At 39.5% G+C, this 21,805-nt stretch overlaps 1 protein-coding gene and 1 long non-coding RNA gene across 9 annotated transcripts in view; one reads left to right on the top strand and one right to left on the bottom strand.

Moving 5' to 3' along the window:
• Positions 1–21,805, top strand: part of LOC141931425 (uncharacterized) — a 77,967-nt gene that overhangs the window by 51,719 nt on the left and 4,443 nt on the right. For 4 of the 6 annotated variants that reach the window (XR_012625576.1, XR_012625574.1, XR_012625575.1 and 1 more), the window contains 5 exons: positions 7,485–7,660; positions 8,097–8,200; positions 13,006–13,130; positions 20,314–20,382; positions 21,394–21,487. This is a non-coding gene — a long non-coding RNA (uncharacterized LOC141931425). The remainder of the gene's footprint in view (positions 1–7,484; positions 7,661–8,096; positions 8,201–13,005; positions 13,131–20,313; positions 20,383–21,393; positions 21,488–21,805) is intronic. The other 2 variants (XR_012625578.1, XR_012625579.1) reach the window with 2 other exon arrangements.
• LOC141931421 (protein-glutamine gamma-glutamyltransferase E-like) lies at positions 1,136–15,013 on the bottom strand. 3 transcript variants are annotated; one of them, XM_074843513.1, is made up of 13 exons: positions 14,939–15,013; positions 12,867–13,034; positions 12,316–12,558; positions 11,631–11,749; positions 10,997–11,125; positions 9,349–9,526; positions 9,049–9,184; positions 8,054–8,179; positions 7,368–7,660; positions 5,603–5,908; positions 3,735–3,892; positions 3,392–3,525; positions 1,136–1,475 (listed from the first exon to the last, which is right to left on the bottom strand). In XM_074843513.1, exons 1-13 carry the CDS (start codon positions 14,946–14,948, stop codon positions 1,328–1,330), a joined length of 2,148 nt encoding a protein of 715 aa, XP_074699614.1. In that variant the 5' UTR covers positions 14,949–15,013; the 3' UTR covers positions 1,136–1,327. The 3 variants fall into 3 exon arrangements, with proteins under 3 accessions (XP_074699614.1, XP_074699615.1, XP_074699613.1); XM_074843514.1 differs by having other exon boundaries at positions 7,368–7,613; positions 8,076–8,179; XM_074843512.1 differs by lacking the exon at positions 14,939–15,013 and having other exon boundaries at positions 7,368–7,613; positions 8,076–8,179; positions 12,867–13,116.

Here is a 21,805-nt window from a genome sequence, read left to right as displayed (position 1 = left end):
GACTTTAACATAGTCTGGTTGTTTTCATGTGTGCAAGAGATGTAAAAAGAAGTCTTTAAGTGTATATCCACATTCTAAATCCAAGGCTGTGCTTGAGCTTGAACTTCTACTGTTTGGTCTATGTGATGAAAGCTCTTGGCTCTGGCAAGCCTTGAGGAACATCAGGAGAAAAAGAGAGGGTACCACTGTGGGCTACTTGTGCAGCCTCACTGCAGCTCATCTCATTATATGTCCAGTATGGCCTTGTACTGACATCGTGTGACTGGCAGTGGAAAACTAGGTGGCTGCAAGTGCCCTCCTAAAGCAATTTTGCAGGCTACAAGGACAAAAGGAGTTTATAGCCAATATGAGCTTGGGCTGCTCATGTGACAGTGAGGAGTCCCTGTGGCAGGTCACAGGTACCCTGTGCTGTGTGGTGGAAGTGGTGCCACAGAGCTGCCTCCAGGCACTTGTTAAGATTTTACTGGCTTCCTGGCCCAGCAGTCCAAAGTGCAATAGAGCAGTAGCTTGACTTTCCATTCACTTCATCTATGCAGGTCATTTTCAGTCAGAGGCTGACTTACTGTTGTACAATTATTGGCTATAAACCAAGTCACTCACTGGGCTACACCTAGCTCACTTGTTCCTGGAACCCAGCTTTTGACCCATACCTATCCTCCCATAAAGGGTTTAAGTAAGCTTTACTAAACTTGAACTCTGAAAGATGGCTTCCTTCTATAGTGAAGAATTCCTAACTCTTCTCAAGTTAAAATACCCTGAGACTTAAGATTATCCTCCCTTTGATTCCCAGAGAAGACTAACATCTGTCAAATGGCTCTCAAAATGGACACCACCCAAATTCCTTTTGAACATTTCTTATGCCTCATTTGGCCACTGTGATTTACCAAAAAAGCAAAAATGTCAGGACAGACTTTGCAGCAAAAAAGATAAAGCTAAGTGACAGAAATCATGCAACTCATAGTGACTACTTTCTAGTATCACAGTTGCAGTAAGGAGAGACACAGCTTTGAAAGTCCACTGCGTAAGGTTTTGAATGTGTAAAAATGAGTTTATGAATGTTTGTGCAAAAGTCAAACTGTCTCTGAATAGAAGGTAAGATGCTCTTTTTAGTAACATGGATGCTCACAACAGAAAATGAGTTATCAACTATTCCTCAGTTTATTTAAAATTACAGTGTAAGTTTTCAGTGATATTATGTTGGTAACCCCTTATCAGAGGAAGTGAGGATTTTGTATTGCTGATTTTCTCATTGTTTTCTTATACAGGATTTCTTCTGGCATTTTATTCGATTTATACACACACAGATCGTTCATTGTATATCTTCATGTTAGTCAATCACATTTACCATCTTAAATGTCTTGATATCTGCAAATTTATCACAGGAGAAATTAACAAGTAGATGTTTGGGACCCGTCTCAAAAGGGATGAGTTTAAACTTTGTACTGGATTTCTCACTGGCTTTCAGTGGTGGTACGCTAGAAATAGGAAACAAAGGGAAAAATATAAGCTGAAAACAGGCTTATGCATCATGTTTGAGTTTCTTCACTAACCATCTCCCATCTTAAGTAAGAATTCCTATCAGTTTAGTATAGGATGGCCATGAAAAGACCATACAGAATTTGGCTATCTGATATGTATTTAAATACTCAAACCAATGCATTAAGGTCTCTCACAAATACATTACACAGTGACAGAGGTAAGCACACAAAGGGGGACATACTAGTATCATATGAGATAAAGCTTCATGCAGAACAAAGGGTGTAAAGCACATCGCTGAATTATCAAAAAAGAATAATCTGAGACCATGAAGAATGTTTATACAAACTCCTGAATTAGAATAGATTATAGCACCAGGAAACCTCAGTGTTTACACAGCGGGAAATTATGAATGGAAGTTAAAATGTTTAAAACCAGCATGTTTTGTAATTCTTGGAAACTCGTGTTTATGGTTTTCCCAACCAGCCTTACCTTTACCCTGTCACAGAATCACAGAATAATTGTCTAGGTTGGAAAAGACCTTGAAGATCATCTAGTCCAACCACTGTCATAGTGTCTTGTCTTGCCTGAGGATAAAGTTGTATGTGATAGACAATGCGAGGTTGCTAAATTCCCTCAGGAGAGCTTATAAATTATGGGATAGACCATTCCTGGTTGCTCAAGCACAAATGGCAATGTTAAGTTGCTATGTATGTTTTGTGTGTGTGTGTGTGTATTCAGTTAAAGAGCACACTCCCATATCCCAGGTATTTTGTAGAAATAACTGTATTTGCTAGCATATGTCAAAATTTGTGTGCAATTCTGTATATGTACAAGATATAAAATCATCAAAACATGAAAATAGGAGCCTGGGATCTATAGTAAAAGGAACCTATTTTATTCCAGTCTTCTCATTCACCATCTCAACACCATCTAATAGTTTCTGGACTCTGTTTATTAATCTCCCAACGTAAATATTCTGTAGAGCAGAGCTTGAAGATCAGTGTGCCTGTAGTTCTTGTTTTGGAATTTTTTTTTTTTTTTGTAATTAAAAAACCCAACCCAAAACAAACTTTTATTGTAATATTCAGCATTTTTCCTGTTCTCTTCCTGCCCGACTCATAGATTTCAGCTGTGTTCAAGTTCCAGGCCTTAGTAAAGGAAATTCAGTCATCTAAGGAGTAGCTGCTGGACATGGTTTAGTCTGTTCTTTAAAAGCTATCTTCCTTAGTTGTGATTTATTGTGTCTGGAATGGCTATGCATGGAGCATACTTGGGGTTGTACTTTTCAGAGGTGCCACCCTTTGAGATCACAACCTGTGCCTAAACAATCTGTGTTCATTTTTTTTCCCAAAGCTGGGGTACTGGTCCATCTGCTTTTTATATATATGTCTGTCTGTTTGATGTAAATGCAAATTGTTTAGAAGGCTGAACACCCAGATTGGCACCTGCAGTCCCTTTAATAAAATGAAAAAAAAAAAATCCTGGTTAATATATGCTATAATTTGGGTATAGTATGGACAGAAACAGTCATGTATCCTATTGTTGGCCCTATGGTCAGAACAAGAAGGTTCAACCTGTCTGGCCTATAGCAGCATAGGCAGCCTCAGCAAAATTTACAGCATGGGTAAGCATGTATTTTTTTTCTGGAACTGCTAGATAGGCAGGAAAACAAGTTCTGTCCAATTATGACAGCAATTATTTGACCTCCCAAACTACGGAGCAAAAGCCTAGCTTAGATGAAGAGCTGGTTCAAAGCTGTTTGCTTCATTATGAGATGTTACACTGACTGGCCTCCCAGGTTACAGCAAGAAGAAAATGCTGTCTCATCCCACTATTCGACTCCAAGTCATCTGTGCCTATGTTCTTGCTCATGTAGGCTTAATAGCAGGAAGGAGGCATTTCTCATACTTACTCTATCTCAAGAATTCCTCTGAGCAGGTCATTGCCTTCTACCTGCAGCACACAGTCCATCACTTCCGTATCAATAGGATTGGTAAATATCACTTCCACATCCACTTCTTTATTCACTTTTGCTTCACCGAGTACCTGTGCAAAGAAAATGCTTGAAAGTCCAGGTTCTCAGTATTCTTTTCTATCTGAGCCTTCTCAGTCATCAGAAGAGGAAATACTATGAGATGCTATGATGGACTGTGGCAGAATGTGAGCAGAACATCTTTCGGGGAAGAAAGTGCACATAAGAGCTCAGCTTCCCCTTCCTCTGCCACTGCAGTTAGAGCAAAGGGACAGCAGTTTACCTGTATGTCAATGGCAGGGTTGTCCAGGGTGATGTCTCTTTGCACTAGCACTTGAATCCCACCTTCTACATGACATAAAGCTGTTACCTGGATCGTGTTGTCTGTAGTTAACTGCTGTTGATATTCAGTATATGATATCTTAATGGGAAATTGTTTCTCTGGATGAAAAAAGAAAAGAAATTGATACACACTTTTATAAGCTCAGAGTTTCATACCTAATGTTAGTATTTTCCTTTTATGCTGCGTCTGGGACTAGGAAATCACTTCTGAACTAAATTCATGCAAATTTATCTGTTTGCTATATATAGAGAGTGATTTCTTCAGTGTTATCCCCCCTCCATTCCCTACTACCATATTGCGTGGTTTGTTTTCCTCCCAATTGCTCTGAAAGATAAGAGAGCTGGTGTTTAAGGAGTTTCACCAGCGCCACTCCATTTGTTATGGGACATGCTCTGATGGGCCTCATCAGTCCTATTTGCTCATGATACACTGAGATGAGCTGAATGACGTCTTTACATTTCTTTTATCTTTCCTAACCCTATTCGCATTTATTATAATGTGTTTTTACAGTGGTTTCCATGCTGTAATTCAAATCAAAGAATACTGGATGGAAAGGAATGTCCTCTGTCTCTGACAGGCAATTCCACATTTTTGGCCTTTCATACAATAAATGTCAAGTTCAGAAGAACTGTAGAGTAGCTATGCAAACACTGTGAGCCAGAAAGTACTTTCCAGCAGTATACAGCAGATGAAAAACAGAAGAAAAGAGGACAAGTCACCAATGCAAAGTCCCACAAAAGTAAGCAAGAAAATGGGGGCAGTGTGAATTTCCTAGATTCCTCCAGTAGCAACAGATTTGTTAACTACAAATCCTATCGAGCAGAGCATACCTCCAGAAGAGGGCAAAAATGTCTTTAAATGGTCCCTGCCATCAGATCTGGGGAAGAGCCTCCCGCTGACTGTAACTGCGTGAGCAGAGGACACCACAAGGTGCCTGCATGACTAATGCCATTAGGCACATAACCTCTGTCTTCGCTGAGAGTCCTAATGCTTTAGAGGAAGCTGATAGATCCCAACTCCAGAAGTCAAATTACATATTAAAGAAATTAAATATTATTTCTGCTTCTCACTGGTGATTCAAAGCTGAAGATTAATATAATATAGTATCAGTTGGGAATCAATGCTCTTTCAGTTCACTTTAGAGATGCTGATATATCTATTATCCCAAGCTCCTAACGGTAACTTAATTTCATCTTTCCAGCAATACTCATATTTACATAGAGAATTTCTTCCATAAGGTTATCAAACTCCATCTGCAAAAAGAAAATTGTTAAAAAATCTGAGGTCCTTTACTCCTCAACAGTTCTTTGATAGCAACTTTCTTTTCTGTGGAGCTTAGCAGGCTGTTTCAGCTATTTCTATTCCTCACACTTTAATTCCATTCTAATGTGCTAATGGACCAGGTTTCTTGTTTCTGCTCTTAGCCATGTCCTGTTACCTTTCAGTAAGACCCCTCTTAATTGATCAGAACACATTTAATTGGAATTGATTTCTATGCTTTTATGTTGTCCTTATCTTTTTGTAAAGCAAATTTTGTTAAATGAAACTTCATGTTTACTCACCATCTTCTTTTCACTCCTGAGATACATTTTCCAAAATGTGAATAGTACTCAAGGAAATGATGGTGTGAAACATGTCTTTTTTAATATGTTTGTAAGTGCAATGTAATTTTTTTTCAGCCTTTTATGCATAGAAATTTAAGATTCCAGTTTGTTAGAGCTTTTTTCCCCAAGTTGACCAGCTTCTAATGCCCATTTACTTGATAAAACAATTACACAATTATGATTAAAAGTTACTTGAAAAACTACCTTCCTTAGGAGATAGAGTGACAGATATGGAGTCCTTCCAGATCTCATGAACCGGTCTTCTAGTGTACACAGTGCTCCAAGCAGTCATATTTAAATGAACAGTCTTAGCATCAGACTGTAGGTTTGCAAGAACCAGAATTAGATTGAGATCTTTTCCAACTTCTAAAGGGCCAGACACCTTGAACTTCCCTGAGATGTCAGGCTTTTGATCGATTTCCTGTGGTGTTGGTGCTGTAGGATCAAATTTATCCTCAAGTCCCAGCTTCTTACGGGCTTTTTTAAAAATATCTCTTTCTTTTGTAGAGCCTATGAGAGACAATCACAAAAATTACCCTCAACAATTAACAGGCATCTCTTATTTTACATGACTGCTAGAGACAAGCCAGCAGAATGTAGTGTCTGCACTTACTGATGAACAGAGCCTCTGTTTTTCACAGTCACACCGAATTTTCTGGATCTGCAGTCAGTAATGCCGCTGCCCCTCTAATAGCATTTTTTTGTAACACAAAATCTTAAGTCCAAAGATTTTCACTCTTCCCATTTCTATCCCTTTTTATGGTTGTAATATTTAGAAATGTAAATTATTAATTGCTAATACAGAAAAGGCCCCTAATCTAAGGGAAGACTGAAAGGACAGTGTGATGGGTTGATTCTGGCTAGCAGCCAAATGTCCACCCAGCCTCTCACTCACTCCCCATTCCCGCAGGATGGGGAGAAAATGGAAGGCAAAAAGACTTGTGGATTGAGATAACGACAGTTTAACAGGGGAAGCAAATAGAGGAATACACTCACTATTCCACATTGGCAGGCAGATGTCCAGAGACGTCCTGGAAAGCAGGGCCTCAACACATGTAACGGTTGCTTGGGAATACAAATGCCATAACTGCGAACGCCCCCCCCATTTTCTCCACCATTCACTGAGCTTTTATTGCTGAACACTAAGTCATAAAGCATGGAATATCCCTTTGGTCAGTTTGGGTCAGCTGTCCTGGCTGGGTCCCCTCCCAGCCTCTTGCCCAGCCACAGCCTACTCAATGTGGCAGGGAGGGAGTGGGGAGGGAGAGAGAAAGCCTTGATGCTCTGCAAGTACTGTTCAGCAACAGCCAAAACATGGGTGTGTTGTCAACGCCTTTAGTGGGGCAGCTATGAAGAAAGTTAACTCCATCCTAGCCAGAGCCAGTGCACAATGGAAGCTAGTTATCTGGGCTCTGCTTTATCATGCTTTTCACCCTTCTGATATATATTTCCAATAGCAGTGTTCATTCTTTACACTTGCAAGTTCAGTTCATGACTGTAATTTTTTTTTCTCCACTAGCAAACCCAAAGGTCTGACACGTTTACATGCTGTTTGATTCTTTGAAAAAGTTGCTTTTCCTGGGCGTAAGGGCTGATTTAGTTTAGGTTTCTGTAACAGGCCTTTCATCCTGCTGTCAAATAACTGGGCTGTAGACTAATTCTCACAAAGCAGAGGCAGTCAGTACACATTATCAATAGGCAGGCGAACAGTAAATGCTTTACTCGGAGATCTTTGGACTTGCCTTATTTAGGTCTCACAAAGCAGCTCCATATCAGAAAGGGCAAGGCAGTATTTTTTACTCTGTACCTTCTCTTCCCTTTTCTATTAGAACTGAATAAACTGAGTATAAACTTTGCTCCTACCTTATAGATGCCCAAAATTGCCCACTAAGAGACCCCCAGCCTAAAGTTTATATACATTTGGGAATGAAGCAGCTACTTAACCAGAAGAACCAGTGTTTTTATTTACCTTCTTCATATTTATAATCATTGGTGACATCTACACGATCGTCTTTACCAACGGCCTTTGTGCTGATGAATTGGCCAATTACAGTAGACTTAGAGAACATTAATGTCTTCTTTCCAGTTGCAGGGTCATAATTCCAGTACATACAGTCTGCATTCACTTCTGCAAATACGAATGGGCAGTCGTAGTCCAGATCTACATCTCCTTCTTTGATGGCATTCCGTGAGGCAGGACCACACTGATAAATTCCTGCGGCATCAAGAAATAATAATTTAGACCTAATCAACTCTTTGACAGTAAGTAGATTACTAGACAGATATTTATCAATGACTCCTGAATTGCCCAGTGCTGTTCTAGCTTTTTCATCCACATAGACTCTCATACCAGTCCAATCATCAACATGTCTTGTGTTTATTTTGAAGGTACACTTGCTTTATTTTATATTATCCCTTGATTTTCAATAGCTCTGGATACCTACATTGGAAATATAGGAATTGCTGCAAAAGACTGCCTAGAAGTCTAGTTTGTTTCTTGGCATCCACAGATGATCTGATGCTTTTCTAATGCGATAGATGGTATTCCTTCCTGCAACCCTTTTTCTGAGCAGGATGAGAAATTACTTTTACAATGGTTTCACTTTTTTTTTTCTTCTCTCTGAAAGTGACTGACTTTATAATTTTGTTCATTATTCCTGAAATAAAATCTGCGTACCTCCACTTTCTTCTTGGGGAGTTGCATCCAGAACTTGCCATCCACTGTATGAGGGGTCCAAGTCACTGCGGGAAAACCAGCTTTCATTCCAGACATGGAAATTCCTATGTGCAAGAATGAACAAAGTAAGTTATTAGTATGTGTTTCTAAATTCCATTAATCAGACATCTTAGTTAAATGTATTAAATGCCTGAATTTGCAAAGGTTCTTATCTGAGACTGACCACTTCCACTCTGATCCTGACTATATTAACTAGGTAGGAGCTGAAAATTGCATTGCGGAACAGACATAAATGTTCAAGGGCAGAAAGCAAGTTTGTAAAATTATACAAAATGTCTTGAGCCTGTTTTTCTTCAAAAGTTCTGAGCGTATGTACTTCCTTAGTTTTAGTTGTTTTCCTTATAGCACAACGCTACAGTTATCACTTATATTTACAATGGGTCCAGGACAAGCAAGTGAGGGACTGGACCTGTTGTTTGCTGAATGCAAGCTTGTATGAATTGCATTTGATGCTTAATAGTGGCAATAATTAAATTATTTTCACTGCAAATGATGTCACTGAAAAAAAAAAAAAAAGGCAGGGAAGCTGGTTCTGCTGAACTTTTCACAGTTTAATGTGAACTGTTTTTGAAGAATAGTTCCAAACTAAGTCAAGTCCCACTGTTTGATATTTTCAGTGTAATACCACAAATTTTCAGTCATCTCTGGCATCATAACTGTAACTTTGCCTGCCCTGGCTTCAATTGGATGTTATAACTCATGTCACAATTCTCTGTTTAACTGAGAAACAATGAAAACACCGAGTTTTGTAGTATTATTTTGTAGTATTTTTTAATTGATCCTCTGTGTGTGTAGTTGTTTTTAAGGCAGTTTTTAAGAAGGTAACAAAGCATTTGTTATTAGAACTTATACTCTGCACCTTAAGACTCTTTAGGCATTGATAGGTCCTACTATTAAAATTGTACAGCCTTACCATATGCTGTCAGCTGCCCTGTCCAAATGATTTCCAGAAGCATCATAAAATTCATCCACACGCAGATTTCCATCTGCATCATGGGCAGAGCTGAAATTTGTAATCGTACGAGTGGGAATCCCCAGACATCTAAGCACTAAAGAGTGAATAGAAGACCATAGTCAGAGAGCAGTATTTCTGAAATGGAAAGTTTCATATAACATACTAATGTCTTGAAAGACTTTGATGTAGGAAGTGATATTAGTGCTACTTTCAACAAAATCTGGGCAGTGTCAGTTACGTGCATGGTATAAAACATACCTGTAGTCAATACCGCTGCAAAAACCCAACATTGTCCATATCTAACAGGTTTGAATCCTGATTTCTTCCAGTTTTGCAGGATTTCACCACTTCCAGTCCAGCTGCTTGGACTTTTCCCACCCTCATAATTTCCACTCCAGTTTCCTAGCAGAACCCCTTGGTCATCATTGGCGTTGACCTGTAAAAATATTCACTAAATCTATGATGAGGTAAATTAAGGGTTTACAACAGAGGTGATAGTGGTAGGGAAACAGGCAGGAGAAAAGCCTGGAATGACACTTTAGTGGACAAAAGTCACTGCATCATGCAACTGACTTTCAGGAAGAAACCTTATCTTTTCAGGGAAATTAAATATGTGTCCTCTCAAGAAATGGAGAGCATTTAATCCCTGTTTCTCCAACTCAAGTACAGAAGCACCAGGCAAGAAGGCGAACACCAGTTTTCAGTGAACCTTCCTGACATGAGGTGACACCTTTAGAACTGTATGATTGAATGTCATCATCAGAGCATACCATGCAGCTAAGTTTTCAGAATGTGCCTGGATCACGATGTAGTGAGCCCTCAGCAAATTTACATTAAATTAGGAGAAGTGGCTGACACAACAAATGGGGCACAGTCACCTTGAAAATCTTGCATACTGTGTCAATAGAAACCTCATAAAGTTCAGGAAGAAAAGGTGTAGATTTCAGAATTTGGGGTAGAATAGCCTCGTGTGTTGGTACAGGCTGGGAAGCAGCTGGCTGAGTGGCAGCCCATCTGAAAGAGGCCTGGGAGCTACAGCAAATGCCAAATTGAATTTGAGCCAACAGTGCTCTCTCATCAGAAGGGGAAAGCCCACACTAGGCTACATTGGGAAAAGTGTGACCAGGAGATCGAGGGAAGCTGTTAACCCCCTTTAATTATCCCTAGCGAGGCTGTCCCAGGAATCCTGTCTCCAGTTTTGGGTCCCTCAGTTCAAGAGGATGTTGAGACACTGAAGAGGGCCTAGTAGGGAAGGGCTACCAAGGTGGTCAGGACCCTGGAGCACACAGTCTACAAGGAGAAGTTGAGAGCACTGGGCTAGTTCAGTCTGGTTAAGGAGATAAGGAGAATGTAATAGCAGCTTACAACTACTTGAATGGAACACTCTAAGTTGTCAGAGTCCAACTTTTCTCTGTTCTGGCAGGTTTTATAATAAGAGGCAACGGTAGAAAGTTGTAGCATGGGAAAATCATATTTGACTAAGATTTCAATAAAAGGGTAGTGCAGCTCTGGACCAGTCACCCAGAGAGGCCATGAAACCTCCATCCTTGGAGATTTTTAAGGCAGCCTGACATATCTATGACTGGGCTGATCTAGTACCACTGTAGTTCCACTTCAAGTGGGACGTTGGACTAAAGACTTCCAAGGGGCTGGTCCCTCAGCATACCACCCCGTGTCTTATACTTTGGATTTGACTACTGGATATCAAAGTGATAAGTATCAGAAATACCACAGATGAGATAAATCTAGCAGGCTTAGATCAGATGACCACCTAGGTGTTTCTCTGGCCCATATTTCTGGTCCATACAAACAGTGGCCTAAAATTTACTGAGAAGTGTCATCATACTTACTTTCACTAATTACTTTAAAAGAACAGTAGTTTGGGCTTTTTGAACATGTTGCTTACCATTGCACTGAGAACGCGGCCCAGATATTTGGGGTCATTTCGGTGAGATACATCTGTGGCAGGATCCTGACGATAGTTTAAGCTTCGATCCAGCATGGAAAGGCAAATATTGAGAATATCGCCTTGAAACTATGTTACAGAAAGAAGTTAGTGTTCTGGAAACACAAATTAGTCTACTAAAAACCAGAGTAAGTAGAGCCATGTAAGTGTTTAATTTTTTTTAAATCATGGAATTAAGTGCTGCAGCTCGGCTGGGAATTACCATATAAAAACGTGGCCTCAACAAACTGTGAAGATTAGAACTCAAAGAGCTTTTCAAAACTTGGAATCTGTGGACTTAAGGCCAGGACTTTGCCTCTCAGCATTGCTACTGTACTTTACTACCCAGCAGACACTGAGGTTTCTGATGGCTGCACCTCTAAGTCCTAGGTCATATCACTGACTAGTCAATTCCAAATCTTCATATTAATCAGTATAACAGGGCTTGGCACAAATTCTGATTTCAATACCAGACTCCTGCTCTTCAGAGGTGTATGCGACGAACTGGAAAAAGCAAACAAGCCCTGGTTACCCACCCAGTTCATGTGAAAATCAGAGCACGAAACACTGTCTGGTGTTTCAGTACTGCATTTACCTGGCCAAAGTTCCATCCAAAGCTGTTGATATGATTTTTATTGCCTGCAAAAATTATGCCAAACTCTTCTAGCACATATTCCTCACACTCAGCCTTGTTAGGCATGAACACATCATCACCTGAAAAGCCAAAACAAACAGAGTTATGTACAACCACAACAGGCAAAATAAAACAAAACCTCAGGAGCCTTGGTCTCCATCAATAAGAATGCTTGCAGATATCCACCCTTTGCTGTTCTTGCTGTTCTAAACAGATTGTGAAATTTAGGATTTCCTATAATTAGAGAAAAGGGTGGGGGGTGTCTGAGTGAAGACAGGGGTATAACACTGTCAAATCTGGGAGAAGATGGAAGCTGGTAGATATGACTATTTTCTTGGTTCTAGAGAGACCAGACATACCTTCTAAACTTGTGCAGAAGTAGGGAAGCTCTGGCAAAAGCAGAGCTTAATCTGCTTAAGCAGAATTTAATCTTTTAGGGCAAGGCGCTCTCATGATACATGATACAGAGCTGATTTTATGTACCAGAAGGTCCTAAGAAACTGTTAAACCCTTTTCTCACGGATACATTATGTGGTGAATGTTCAGCTCCTGTATTAAAGAAGTATAGATCAAATGGAGAAGCTGCAAATATTAATGAAACTACAAGCAACTTAGTTCTTTCAGGGGAAATTTGACATGTTCATACCTGAAGACCAAGGGTTAAAGAGCAAAACAAAAGTGCCAAGGCTTGCTGGAGAGGAGCTGCCGCTTGAAGTAGTTTGAACACTCAGCTTGTAACGTCCAATGACAGCATTAGGTGGGCTGGAGATGGAGATGCTCACAGAGTTGGAACTGGTAGACTGTAGAACTGCACTCCAGCTCTCCTTGCTCACTGTGCTGGAGATACCAAATGTGGCCTGGGTCTTAGCCAGCTTTGAGGGTTTTGGACCTTTTAAGGAAAATAAACAACATTTTTTTCCCCCAGCTTGCTGAAATAGAGATTTAGTCGTCAACAAACTCAGCAGGGATGTAACCCTCCCCTCAGATGAATTTGTGCCATATGTTGGAAACTGAAGGAAGGTCTCACTGCTAGCTGAGATGGGAGTAATACAACAAACACCTCAAACAATTCCATGGCTATGTGAACCATCATGTTGACTCTGAGGTATTATCTTGCTGCCCTATAGCACATAATCAGGCCAAAAGAATGTCACAAGGCAGCATTAGTCTTTCTGTGAAAGAAGTTGGGAACCATACCTGTTTCTGCGACGAATGTTAAGTTTTGCTCAGGCTGTTCTGTTCCGTTGAAGGTGACAATGAAGGCCTGTCCTCTCCTCACAATCAACTCTTTGCTAGAAAATTTACTTGTGTGGTGATTTCTTGCATTTTCTTTCAGGTGCCAGTTGGTACTTGGCTGCATTGCAGCTATGAAAAAGTGAGAAGAACAAGAAAACTTGAGGGTCCATCCAAGGAGGAAGGAGCGCAGACACCCTCTCCAGGATTGCATTTTACTTTCTACAGGTAACTAATACCCCTGTGAGGTTTCCACCAAAAATAGAAATAATTTATTTGTGAGCATTTTTTGTGAGAGAGACACTTGGTCTTGCATAGACTGTTAGAGATTATCTGTATAATTAAATATAGAAGGAGTAGTATATCCAGTACTAAAGAAAAATCAGAAGGGCATCTGAGAGACCCCTGAGAGAATAGAATACTTGTGAGTTACTTGGATAAAGAATCTTGCTGAATTCAGCTAATTCTTTCAAGGTGTCATCCATTCCAAGATGTGGTGTTATACTAACAGAGGCACAGCCCTGCTGCCTCTGAATAAGAAATAAAGAAACCTGATTGGGCTGGGAAACACATCTGCATTTTAAACCATGACGTGTGATCTCTAGCCCCATTTGCTAGAGACCTGTGACACATATGCCAGCTGCTATCTGTTGGAAGCACCTAACAAGAATATGTTGGAATATGTTGATGGACACTGGGCTGTCATTTGGCAGTGGGAAAGATGGCAGAACTGGAGAGAGAACACTACTAAGATAATGTATGTGAAATAATATGTGTCAGAAAGCACTTATATGTGAACTCTGCCTTCAGTCAGAGGCTAAAGAATAAGCCTCTGAGATGGGTTTGGCTCTGACATCATCAGAGCCTATGGAGGGTTCTCTAGTAGAAGGTAGCTTGAATGGTTGAACTGAAGTGCAGAAGAACAGAAGAAAAAGATTTTTTTTCTCCTAAGGGCACTGTGTGTTTTTTAAAAATATATTTTTTTATTCTCCATATTCTCTGCCCCTCCTCCACCACTCCCCCCACCCCCGAGGGAGAATAAGAAAGAGTAAGAGTATCATCCTTAGTAGTGGCACACAGCTACCCTGTGCCATTATTGAGTAAAAAATCATTATCCCATGTTCAACCAGATTTATTAGTATAAAGATTTTTTTTACAGCATGATCTTAAGTTTATCAAGTTTAGGCAAGCCTTGAAATAACTACATTAGTAGTCTTAACAATGTAGTCACAGTTCAAATGGGGGGAGCATATTTTTCTACAGTATCGAGGCAAGCAGCACGTACTTTGATTCTTCAGGAACATACCTACTTTAAAATAAACCAAACATCTTCAGAAACATAGCAATCAAGCACATCTATTGTAGAAAAAGCTGAGGGGTGAGGGAGATTTGTCTTTAGAAAAGCAGGAGTTATCTGGCAAGGCTGGAAAATCAACACGGGTCCATTTATAATAATTACTAAACTGGTCAATTTGCATATGTATAAATATTAGTATGTAAGCAAAAAAACCTCACTGCAACAAACAAACCACCAAAAAAAAAATCCCCTAAATTTTTGTATCCTCTCTGCCTTAACTTCAGGTTTCAACCTTCTCTGCTTATTGTAGCTTCCCTCAGCCTTTGCAATGATACCTGCTGCAAGTTCTGCTTTGCTTCTTTCTCTTACGCCAGATTTGTCAGTCTCTCATTTACACTTGTCTGACAACTTCAAATAGCTGCAGACTTTCCCTTCCTTCCTATTTGCAAAATACAACATTTTTACATCAGATAATTGTTGTCCCAAATCTTGTTCTGATAAGCCTGGTTTTCCCACGTGCACAATAAGTGAAAAAATGCAATTCCTGTGAAAATCCTTCTCCTAACTCTTGATGAAGGAATTTTTGCTGCTTTTTTTTTTTTTTTTTTTCCCTTCCCTTGGATCAAAACTCCTTAGAGAAGTAGTGATCTTTCAGTGTCCATTACAGAACTGAATATGAGGTATGGATGTAAGAAAATAACACACAGAGCACCACAGAAGGGGCTTCCCCCTTGCTCACCTTGGCCCATATCTGATCAATACGTCCTGTATAAGCAGCTTCTGGAGCTTTCCTCTGAATGGCCTCCTCTACTTCTGTTGACTCAAGGAATGGCTGGTGCCTTTCACTTCTTTAAAAGTCACCTGTTTGCAATATTTCCTGCAGGGGTGGAGCTTGAACAGCCTTCTTTGCTCCTCAGCCTTTGTCTGACCAAGAGGGCTTGAGGATTCATTTTTCATTCATTTTTTGCTCTCTCAGTCTGCACATCCTGATCTCATTTCCTTGCAATGTAACAGCTGAAGCTTGGACAATATTTATCCCTAACAGTCTGGCCACTCGTTAAGAGTTTCTTAATGTATTTAAATTTATAAGAATTTCAGCATGTAGTTGCTTTTCTTTCTGTTCTAATGATAAAATTATAGGAATAGCAAACTCCTGCTTGCACAACATTGCTTTTAATTTGGAATACTTCATGAGCAATATTTACAGTGACTTTTTCTTTAAATTAATTCACATTGTTTACCTGGAGCTGCTTTTTTTTTTTTCCTGGTGCATTGTAGTAATTGCAAAACAATGAGCAAGCTATTGCCTCTGCCCCAAATTTAGTCAGGACGAATTTAAAGAACTAATTTTTCATTTATCACATAATTACTGTTTAACAACCTTAAATAGACAAGCACTCCATGTCATATTTGCATGATACACTGCAGAGATGATAGGTGAGTACATTTGTGACTTGCGATAAAATAGCTATCATTGTTTTCAGCTGGTACGCTACTATTTTTTTTATAAGGATATCTCTGTACATGCAAGTGGCAATGCCAATTTGCGCACAAAAATCTTTTGTTTAATTTCAAGGAGAGTGATTTTTACTTATGCTTTGCAGGTAGCTTTGCAGGTACTTTCTGTTAAGAAAGAGAGAGACTAATTCTGATACTTTTATGAAATTACCTGTAAAATTTGATGTACCCAATACACAGTTTTAAGGATGCCTCTGAGTGATACCCATTATGCTGGACTGGCCACAGCTATATGCCTTCCCAAACGCAGAATTTTAATTGGCTTGGGCTCAGTGTTCAGCAGCCTACATTGTTCTATTTTCAGGTTTGGATCATGTTTGGAAATTTTAGAATTGAAACTTGCTCAACCCATTTAATACACAGACATATTTTATTCATATTTCGTATAAAAAGGTGTTATTAGAAGAAACAGTTTTTAACTGGGTATAATTCAGACTGCTGCTTTGAATCGCTGTTCATTACTGGTATTTAGTCTTAAGAGGGACCATAGTTTTATCACATGCAAAGCCCAATTGTGATTTTAAAATTATAAGACTTTAATTCTTAATTTTAAAATTTCTTAGAATATGATTTTAAAATGTTAAGTCCAAACTTTAGAGGTTTCAGATGTTAAGCTGTGCTCTCCTACCCATACTTTTAAATTCTCTTAAATGACACACAATTTTCAGAATAAATTTGTTTTAAGATTTCAGCCTATCCTTGGATACATATCAAAAAAAACATTTCTCTTTGACAGAAAGATTAGTTACTGTTGAAGAAAAAAGTCGGTGATTATGCATCAAATAGCTGCCAACGCTTATTTGGTCACACGTTTCACCTTTTTTTGTGTGACAGCAATAGTGTTCTGGATATCATTGTCCTATAGGTCAATGGCATAATTGTTTTTGGTATTTGATGGTATGATAGTATAGTTACAAACAGCATGTTGCAAGAAACCAATACAGTCCATTTATTCTGGAAGACAATATGGCAAGGAGAACAAGTTGTGTCTGTTGCATCAGTTTCTGGTGTTTATTCCCAGCTCTGGCTAAGTTGCCTTGCAGACCTCTGGTGTGCTTTGTTTGTAAAACAGATGAATGATACGTACTGGACCTTTGGATTAAAGATTATGGGCAAAGTATGAGGGTTGAATTAATGAGAAATATTAACACTAGTCAGAATACTAGTCAAGCAGAATGCATCTGACCCAAGCAGTTTACTGTAAGCCAAGTAGTATTTGCAGAGCTTGTATGGTGGCTGTAAATGTAAGAATTGCACAGGTAGGTACCTGAAACTCTGGTGGATAGCAAGAGAAGATTCTTTTGGACCTCAGAAAATGAAAGCTCTAAGCCATCTTAGTATTTGTTTCATGTACCCAGAATAAGCTATATCAGAACCATCTTTTGCAAACCAGTTCAGTCATATAACTCGTGACATCCTTTTCTGTTGATACCCAGATTTCCTCTCTCACTCCAGTAACTGTGTTAAAGAAGGGAATGCATAGGAGGAAGAGTTCAGCACTGAACAGTGAAGGACATCTTTTGTAATAGACTAATTCCCCTCAGTATTACTTTCTCTCCTTCTTTGCATTGTCATTCTCTTCCCCCACCAACTATGTATGAATCAGCAGTGATGCTTGAATTCTATGAAATGTCACCTACTATTAATTGTGCCTTTGTTTCAGGATGGGAAATCAGTCCCTAGAATAGCCAAACTCTCCTTTATTCTTTCTGAGCACATCTCTTTCTTACATACCGTTAATGCACCATGCTACAACCATATGGCCATGAATCACTGGGAACCACCTCAGTACTCTGAGAAGTTTGAGCCATTTTGTCTCCCCTCGCATTCCCTTGCTGGATAATTAAGCAAGGAATTTCATAAGCCAAACCCACTCCTGCTATCGCAGATACAAGAAGTCAAGTGGTTTTCTAAAGCTATACTGTATTAGTGAACCACACTAGGGAGAGACCTGGGCCCCTAGAACAGGGATATGGACTGACTCGGATCAGAACTCTTCAGGACTAGAACCCCCTGATGTAAATTGGTCAAGTCCATATGGAAAAAAGCATTTGGCTGAGATTTCTTCTATATGTTGTCCAAGACGTTCTTATTTTCTGTCTTCCTCTTCCATTCACAATGCCCCAAACAGCAGGGCGTTTTGAATGGAAGCCTGCAGCCTGCTGCATCCTGAAGCCTTACGGAAGTTCCTGATTGTTCCTCAAGTTCTCCAATAGCCAGACTTTGAAGGCAGCTGAACTTGGCACAGTCAGCTCCCATATTGTCTGTGTAAAGTACGCTACCCTGTTAGCTGGGCTCAGATCTTCTCTTGAGATCTTGGCTCATTCCAGATGAGATGGCTCATTTCAGAAGGGAGACTGACAGTGACATAGTAGTGGCATGTACTAATATGTGAACTTCAAAAACTACCATGGGACCAGTACGCAGAAATAAGCCGAAGTGACAGCACACAGACCGGGATGAACCTGTGCTAGGCTCCCCAGACAGCTCCCACATAGTCATACACAACCTGTTATTTATAACCTATTATATTTAAATGTATTTCCCTACCTCTTCCACTTATGCACACATCTCTTCCATGGGAATGGAGTAAAGACATTATTTGGAAGTTTTAACTTCCAGCTACTGCTGCACACTCATAAGCAAAGAATACCTCTTTGCAGGCTCCCATCACTACATCACTCTGCTTATTTCTTCTAAGAATCAAACATGTTGTCCTGTTCTGCAGGCAAGTGCTCTTAAATCTAATGCACAAACAAGATGCTTGCAGGTGTGACTCATGCCTTAGTTGTAATGACACTGAAGCTTAAAAGTGACAGACAAGAAGCTGAGATAATTATTTTGAGTGTGAGACCATGAAACGAATTGCTGAAACCTTAGTAGCAGTAGTGTGCTGCAGACTATCAAAACCCTTAAAAAAATGAATCATGCTATCCGATTTATAGGATCATTTTAGGTGCTTTTCCTTCTTCTTTACACACCACCTTCTGGATTCTGTTAAAGTAGATCGATTAGAGATTGGCCCACAGATGCATAAAAACTTTCTTGGAAAAAAAGTGTGTATTCTGCAGGATGTATGTCGGGGCGTCAGGAGGAGCGGGGGGGGGGGGGGGGGGGGAAGAGAGAGCGAGAGAGAGAGAGAGTGAGTGTAAACAGTTATGTGCACACACACCTGCATGCAGATCCTCACAGTTTTTTACATTAAAATTGTGCATGGCACTGTGAGAAGCATCCCCAGGCACTTTTGACATCTCCAACTGAACTTGAGCTTGGCTATTTCTTGGGCCCAGGGTATTTCACAAGCAAGTGCTGACCGTGATCAGCAAATACCAGTTTGTTCGTTAAATGCTGTTATTGCTTCCTGCATTTTGTGCAACGAGAAGATTGTGGTTAAGAAGGATAGACTGGTGTATGACACTTAAAGAGGAAGTTTTTAGGGATCACCTTGCTAAAATGTCTTGGCTAAGTTACTGGCAAATCGTTGCTTAAGAGGAAGTGTTACAATGCAGAAACAATCAGTTTGTGGTTTTTCCCCCATTGCTGTAGATGAAGGTTTTTACTGTCCACTTTGCTGTAGAGTTCTTTTGTTAAAAAGAAGGATTTTTCTACTCAGTCCAATCTTTCAGCTTGACCTATGGAATTGAGTTTTACCATTTATTTAAGCTCTGGTCAGTGGAGAAGATTTATGAGGGAATCAATAGCGTTATGCCCATTGTATGCACCTGATTCCCTCCCAGCCTATGTTCTGCTCTTAAACAGGGAAATATTTAGATGGTATTACACTTGGCAGATGCACTGAGTCAGTCATTAACTAAGCACTATCAGGCCATGCAAACAGCAGATGCTCTTGAGGGATGCTAGCACAAGTAGATCAGGTCAGTAACATGAATTATTTCAAATCATAGTATATGGAGGAATGCTTTTGTCCTAAGAGTTTGTGCAATCGGTTCTCCTAAAACTGTGAGAATGGGGTAATCATGCCTCTTTTAACCTCCATGAGGGGAAGACAATGCCTATCATTTCTGCGCTCAAGCCTCTGCTCTGTGGATGGTTGGTTTTTATTAATTTTCTGAGCTTTTCAAGCCTATGTCACATGAGGCCAGCAGAGCATGAGCTCTATGCCTAGAAGAGGTAAAGTGGCATCATCTGCACTCAGGCTTCATTATACATTTTTACAGACGTCTCAGCAAGTCAGGCGTAAGCGAGAACATGGCCCACCTTGCTAAAGTGTACTGATTTTAATATCTTTCCTCCTAAGACCTCACTGCTGGACATCTGCTTGCTTTCTCTGTATTTTAAAGCGCCTTTGCCTTTCATGCTAATTTTAACAAATAGTTAAAATGGCATTGCAGTTTGCTGACTGAATCTACAGGAAGGAATCTAGCCCACAGTTTATTATTGGCATAAATATTCCCATTAACACAAGATTCATTCATACCTGAACTACTCTCAGATTCATTAAGTTTCACGCTAAAAGATAGTCTGCAGTTTGCCATAACTTCTTTTGCTCTATTTGCAGTTTTATAATATTTAACTCCAGTATGATAATGAATGGTTTATCTTCTTTTCCTTGTTTGTGTCTTTTGGAAAATTCAGGAGAGAAAAATGCTGAAACAACCTATTCATAATCTCAGAACATAACCCCATAGAGAAGGCTAACATATGGTACGTATTCAGTTGCCCATTTCTTATGCACAAAGAGACTTCTTTTTTTTTTTTTTTTTACTTACCAGCCATGCTTCCTTGCTCCTCTGTGCCTTGGACTTTGTATTTCTGTGAGCAACTGTAGGCCTATATGATAAGACTTCAAGCTCTCGTTGTGTGGCAGCATTTATAGAGAAAACTTCAGGCCTCTCCTTATGTTCAAACCAATTGTAATTCACATTAGGTGGGTGAGGCAGGTAAGTCATACCAGTGGGCATGTAAACTTCCTAGTGACCATATATTAGCTCATGGGTTTTAACACACTGCACTTATGCAATTCAGGCTATTTATCCAGAGGGTTGACTGAGATGCTTAGAAGAGTAGAGCATTTAATTGCATACCTGGAATCCAGAATTTCACATACAATGATGCATCACTTGGGAAGGGATGTTTTTTGAGTCAGTATGAATTAATATCTTTTCCTAGTATGATCCACAGATGAGTATTCATGCAATAAAAATATATATTCATAATAAAATTCATAGGGTTCCCTCCCTGTGAGTGTACTCATAAGTCTGGGAAAAAACACAAAACTTTTCATTTACCTCAACAGTCCTTTTTTGGGGATCACCACAGTAATGCCTTTGTGTCAGCCCCTCCTTAGAGTCTCTGTGAATTATACTAATGGTATTAATGCTGTAAATGTAATGTAAGCTACTATTAACTTGACAAACCACTGAATGCTGAATACTCTGAGGAGTGGATCTCAAGTGGTAACTCTCCCTGCACAAAGAGAAACTTCACCCTCATAAAATAAAACACTCATTTTGTAGCAGGTACAAATTATGACTATAATTTGTGCTTCTGTGGTGGTTACTCATCTAGTTTCTGACTATAACAACACAACAATAAATGGTAAAATACTTTGATCTGCACATATAGGACATTTTATAGATACAAAGAAAATTAATTTGTTGGCATGGCCTCACAATATTTTATCTTTTTAGGCTAATTATTAATTTTTTGTATCAGTCCTCTAGCAATTTGATCATGGATCGATATCTCTCTCTCACCACCCACAATACAGGAGCTTCCATTTCCTTACACTTACACAGATTTGAATAAGGTATTTTGTCTCATTTTATTATTACTTCATCTCACTTACCTACAATGAGGAGAAGAGACTGAAGCAATCTCAGGAATGTTAGTGCTTACCTTGAAGAACTTGAAGGGTGGAAATTTCATAAGATCAGAAATGGGCAAGCACAGTATCTATGTATAAAATGGGGCAAGAGGCATGAGAAAGAGCTGAGAAAATATAATTGACATCAACTAGTTTGATTTCAATTCCTGGAAAATACTGAAATAGGTAAATTTGTTGGCATCTGGAAGATGACTAACAGGTAGCATGGACTTGCCAAGAAGTCAGTCAAGCCCATCTAAT

This window comes from Strix aluco, chromosome 17 (assembly GCF_031877795.1).
Source record: "Strix aluco isolate bStrAlu1 chromosome 17, bStrAlu1.hap1, whole genome shotgun sequence".
Taxonomy (NCBI): domain Eukaryota; kingdom Metazoa; phylum Chordata; class Aves; order Strigiformes; family Strigidae; genus Strix; species Strix aluco.
Note: the sequence above shows the minus strand (reverse complement) of the source record. Positions and strands in the feature narration are given on the sequence as shown.

Excerpts from the sequence above, each read along its gene's own strand:
- LOC141931421 (XM_074843512.1), bottom strand. The coding sequence starts at position 13,116 with ATGCAATCCTGGAGAGGGTGTCTGCGCTCCTTCCTCCTTGGATGGACC. Across the intron at positions 5,909-7,367 it reads TGATTATAAATATGAAGAAG|GCTCTACAAAAGAAAGAGAT; the intron begins GTAAATAAAAAC and ends TGTCTCTCATAG. Across the intron at positions 3,893-5,602 it reads CACTCTATCTCCTAAGGAAG|AGAAACAATTTCCCATTAAG; the intron begins GTAGTTTTTCAA and ends TTTTTCATCCAG.